Source organism: Anneissia japonica, unplaced genomic scaffold (assembly GCF_011630105.1).
Source record: "Anneissia japonica isolate Jap-2015-1 unplaced genomic scaffold, ASM1163010v1 scaffold3782_len1007564_cov172, whole genome shotgun sequence".
Classification (NCBI taxonomy): domain Eukaryota; kingdom Metazoa; phylum Echinodermata; class Crinoidea; order Comatulida; family Comatulidae; genus Anneissia; species Anneissia japonica.
Window position 1 is genome coordinate 662,824 of NW_022716546.1, and position 5,361 is coordinate 668,184.

The 5,361-nt window shown below is 38.3% G+C and overlaps 1 protein-coding gene across 7 annotated transcripts in view; it reads left to right on the forward strand.

The window, feature by feature from the left end:
• The first annotated feature begins 1,557 nt into the window (after positions 1-1,557).
• Positions 1,558-5,361, forward strand: part of LOC117109737 (retinoid-inducible serine carboxypeptidase-like) — a 10,877-nt gene continuing 7,073 nt past the window's right edge. For 2 of the 7 annotated variants that reach the window (XM_033252144.1, XM_033252138.1), the window contains exons 1-5: positions 1,558-1,714; positions 3,129-3,283; positions 3,521-3,610; positions 4,579-4,734; positions 5,224-5,298. In XM_033252144.1, coding sequence (XP_033108035.1) covers positions 1,636-1,714; positions 3,129-3,283; positions 3,521-3,610; positions 4,579-4,734; positions 5,224-5,298 — 555 coding nt within the window. In that variant the 5' untranslated portion in view covers positions 1,558-1,635. Of the gene's footprint in view, positions 1,715-3,128; positions 3,284-3,520; positions 3,611-3,901; positions 4,058-4,578; positions 4,735-5,223; positions 5,299-5,361 lie in introns of all 7 variants that reach the window. The other 5 variants (XM_033252139.1, XM_033252137.1, XM_033252142.1 and 2 more) reach the window with 4 other exon arrangements.

Consider the following 5,361-nt stretch of genomic DNA (forward strand, 5'->3'; position numbering starts at 1 on the left):
AAAAATTAAAATTAGTGGGGTCTGACAGCATCCACTCCAGCCCTACGATAGTTCAACAACATTTTGCAACTCTGAATGCCCAGAAATAGATGCTGACAACTTGTAGGGCCGCTAGCGCTCTTCCCCACAGGGGGCAGCCATAAAAAATAAAGTTAGCATGGAGATAGAGTCTTTGTTGGAAATATGGCACTTCTGGATGCCTGGAAATAGAAGCTGGGAAACCTGTATAGCCACCACATATTCCCATCTGGATACATAATGGTAGCATTGACCAAATTAAAATTCGTAGGACTATTTTAAATCATGGGAACAAGACAATTTTAAGTCTACTGCGAAAATGATATATTGTTCAAAAGTAAATTAAGTTGCTTATTTCTCCATGAATAAATAAAGTGCAAGAAACACAAATATATATGTATAGAGTAATAAAACGCATAAATTAAAAGTGTCGAGTACCCGTAACATTTAATGGTAAAAACACAAACGTTTTCGGGCATCACCCTTTATCAGGTGGTACAGATAGAAAATATAGCGTATATATATATATATATATATATACATACGTACATACATATATATATATATATATATATATGAATATATACATGCATACATATCATACATACACACATACACGGAAAGAAAAATAAAGTAAAACTAAATAGGATACAACAAAGAAAAGAAAGGGGTGGGGGGTGGTGGTGAACAGGAGATTGCATACTAATAATAATAAATAAGCAATGGAAAGACTGTTTATACAACATATACCTGAATCAGAGATTTTTATAGTAATTTTGAAGCTAGTCAGAGTTGGTTGAACTTTTGAAATCGGCGGGTGAAAGATTATTCCATAGTTTGGGTCCTATATAGAGTATAGTAGAATGTTGTCTAATTTTAGATGTACAAGATTTAGCGTAAACATTAGTTAAAGAGAGTTTACGCACAAACACTGGTACCTCAGACCTCCAAAGTACGCTAGGCACAAGGTTGTTGAGACACAATTATAAAGTGGCTGGTTTATTGATTGATTGATTGATTGACTTCATTTGATATTCAATATAGGTCTACCTTTATTTCTTGATTTCCAATGGAGTCCATAACGCATTCAAAATCTAAAAGTGAAAAATACGCTTTTTAACTAGAATAATTAAAGCCAATGAGATATGTGAATATCAGATATCAAAAACAATAAAAACGACAATCTAAAGGACAGAAAACAAAAACGATGCTATACAATGACCAAATTTCTTTCTTTCAGCTTTTTCTTGAAACTATTCTTGTATTCAGTTGCTTTAAGTGAATTTGAACTCCAGAGCATTCGACTCTAGGATTCATAAAAATAAATAAAATGTAGATTTATTCTTCAAGTGTGTTTAGTTAGGAATGATAAGTCGATGACGCTCGCACTAACTTTTTAGTTTATTACGGAATGTTGGCGATTCAAGATTTCCATGCGCCAGAAGTTAGAGACTCGGTATAGGGGAATACCCTAATTAAACTAGTTGACCAATCATTGTCCAGTACTAGCGATTCTCTGGAGCACGTGCCAGGCACGTCACGGTCACCTGATTAACGACAACAAGAGTCTGTACCTGCAACTTCTACGGCGCGGTCCGAAAGAAAAACTTGCACGTCATGGTGATTATAAAAACTCTTTTGACTATAGTGGGCTTAATCATCTGCCTGTCTTTCACAGAGTCATCACTTCATGAGGGTAAAGATTATTAATTAATATTAATGATGAATGGAATCATTAGGCCTAGGCTACACTGTTCCACAACACATTGAAAGGATGGGTAGGCCTCGCCAAGCCTATCCTCCTCGGTTCTTGGTACGGTGATCTATGCAGCTCTCTGAGCTTGCAGACAATATACTAGGTAGGCCTCGAGGCTTTTTATGAGATAAGACTGATACTGTGAACGTATAAGTCCAGTATTATTCGCACAGGATAGTAATCGCACACATCGTCGTGAATATGTAATTTTAACTTAGCTTTTTCAACCAGACAACCAACAGTGTGTTCAGTGATGCGTTCTGTATTTACTATTGTTTGAAGATAAAGTCGTATTTTGAAACGAAATCGCTTTGTAAACAATGATAAAAAAATAAAAAAAACTCATTGAGCGAAACTTTATTTCAATTCAGTTCATTATATTCAATATCAAAATCGCTCTCGAGGACTGAATTAAATGATACTTACAATACAAACATAAAAACATCAAAGGAGATTTGAAGTTTATAAAGGGATATGGATCATCATATGGCTGGCTCAGAGGCCATTATGATTTTTTTAAAAATAAGATACACATCTGTAATCAAGGGGATATAATTAATTTTATATACCTCTTTGCTGTAATCCAATATTTATTCGAATAGACGCCCTGTTTATTGTTGAATGGGGTGTTTATTGCTATACTCAAATAAACGCCCATTATTAATTTCACTGTAAATGTGGAACTGCAACACACTGGCATCAAAATGTGTTGTGTGATCTCGGCCGAGGTGGAGGCGGCAGTTGCGTAGACGACTGCTGATCTTCGCTATCGGCCGCGGAGTTTTCGGCGACGGTCCTGCCCTCCCGATCGAAGAGCAATTCTGCGAAGACGTCGACGATCGGCGTCGAACTGCGAAACGGACTTCTGACGAAGTCCGATCTCGGGTGGCAGCACAGCAGAATCTTGGCGCACGTCAGGAATCGAGAAAAGCAATCGGACGAACGATTTCACTCGACGTTTCTCCAGTTCACGACGACGACGTTCTCGAAGTACGTCGTGCCGTTCTTGGCGCCGGTCGGCGGACGGCGGTTACTTATTGACCCAAACCACCTTGGAGTCTAGAACACAGAATAAGAATGTGTTAAGAATGATGTTGCTTCTATTAAATTTGTTTATCATTCATTTAGGGGGCCTTTATTCAATTAAAAAATACTCGCCTCAGGTTGTTCATTCGAAGGAGGCGTTTATTTCCAATGAGGCTGTAGTAGAGGGGTTGTTTATTTAAATTGGGGCATTTATTAAAATATATACGGTACCAATTATTAGTCACTGCGGAACTATGAAAGAATCCTATGCATTGAATGTTAAATGTCCGTAATAATTGCAATGTCTGCTTCATTCTTACGTATGTAGAGCGTAGATGCCACAAGTCTATAATAAATGACGACGAACCAGATCAGGATTGGGGATACGTGAATGTTCGCCCTGATGCCCACATGTTTTGGTGGCTCTACTTTTCCACTATCAAGCCAGTCTACTCATCAGCACCATTAGTACTTTGGCTACAGGTACGTTATAAGACCTAGCATGGGAAAACTTTATCATTTTGTTTATTATATCTAAGATCACTGCCAGTCTCAAACATTGAAAATATATATTGGCGCCACATACAATATATTGGTCCCTCCACTCCCCACCCCCACCCACTTTCTTCATATGCAACATTTAATTATTATGGATTGATTGATAATCAATTGATTGTTGATATTCTATTGTCATCTTTACGTGTCTTGTCATCCCTCTAGGGAGGGCCAGGAGGCTCCTCTACAGGATTTGGCAATTTTGAAGAGATTGGGCCATTGGATGTGAATCTAAATCCAAGGAATTCCACCTGGGTAAGCTCTATACTTATTATATATCCAACAATGTTTCAAGTGGGCAATGGTGTATTTAAGAGTATGGACATACTGTGGTTGGGGTTAGAGCTGACAGGGACCAAGGTGGGAAAGTGGGTGATGCTAGCTAGCTAAAGGGTTAAGGTGGTGTAAGGTGATTTTTCACAACCTGTCAATATGTATCAATTGATAGAGAATAAATTTTATTTGGAATTGAGATACTATTGCATAACTATTTTTAACTATGTTATATTTTTCTCCTATTTTTCTTGTACTGGTAATTATTGTTAGTTGTCAGCAGCCAATCTGCTCTTTATAGACAGCCCGGTGGGCGCAGGTTACAGCTACGTAACTGACAAGTCGGCGTACACTACTAACTTGACAGAAATCGCAACTGATCTTGTTCATGTTTTGAAAAAATTCTTGTACTATTATTGTGACTTTAAGGTACTGTAATAGGCTTAAGAGGGCGGTAGATGGGTTGTAACCCATCACGATAACCTCATAATTGCCTTTCACTGGGGAATGCTTAGGATAATATGGAGAACATTTGGCTTAGACAACATTCTCAAAGCTCAATACTCTGACATGTCCATAATTTCAGTGGGATGGGTCATATTTGCTGGCTTGGCTCAAGAGAGTTCCTCCTCTTGTCTCTAAAAAGCTCCTGCATGTTATTTTGATTGCCAATCCCTAATATTGAGGTCTAAAAGCACAATTGTGGGCCATCCTAAACCATAAAATCTCTCCCATGAACCCTACCAGGAATTTTTATTCTGGGACCCTGATCAAGGCTCTTGGTTCGGACCTCATTGTCGGACATGTCGGACCCCTCGTCAGCAAGTTTCTGGAGCCACCGCTGACCATGTGGCTGAGCTGTTTTCTGTCCACTAAGCATTCCTTACGTGAATTTCACTTTTGGAGTTCGCCTCATTTTATTGTGTTCATCCCATCTATCATCATTTCAGGTGCAAGCCGCCAACGTTTTATTCATTGATAATCCAGTAGGAAGCGGGTATAGTTATGTGACAAATGACAATGCTTACACGACAAATGTGGACGAAATTGCTATAGATCTTGTTACCATTCTCAAAGCATTTTTTACAAAACATTCAGAGTTTAAGGTGAGGGGAAGCTTAAGTCAGTTAATGATTAAAATTTAAAATATGTGATCGTCAATCATTTGAGTGGACAACCACAGAAAATAAAGTAGCATTTCTCTCATTGCAGTGTTGTGATATAGTGCATTATGAAAATCCTTCTATGCACTTTACATTTTCATACTCCGGTTATCGGATTAAAGGCCTATGGAACACAAACTCACCTCACCCTCCCCACAACATTGCAGCAGATAATCAGTGCATTTTGGCATTTAACCTACTTACGCTCCTGGGTGGAGAGAAGAAATGCAGATAAAGTGCCTTGCTCAAGGACACAAGCGAAATGCACAGCGAGGGATTGAAACCCAGACCACGAGGTTGGGAAACCAAACCATTCCTGCTGCGCCAAACCACTTCAACTTGTTTCATATACATTTTACAAGTTAAACTAGATTCATTATGTGAAGTTGTATTAATTGATTTTGAATTAACAGACGTTTTCACTCCTTGCAGACAATTCCATTTTATATTTTCTGCGAATCATATGGAGGCAAAATGACAGCTGCTCTCAGTCAGGCCCTTCAGAAAGTAAGTCTTGTTTTGATACAATAAAACCCAAAAGTGAAGTTACCACATATATGTATGTATGAG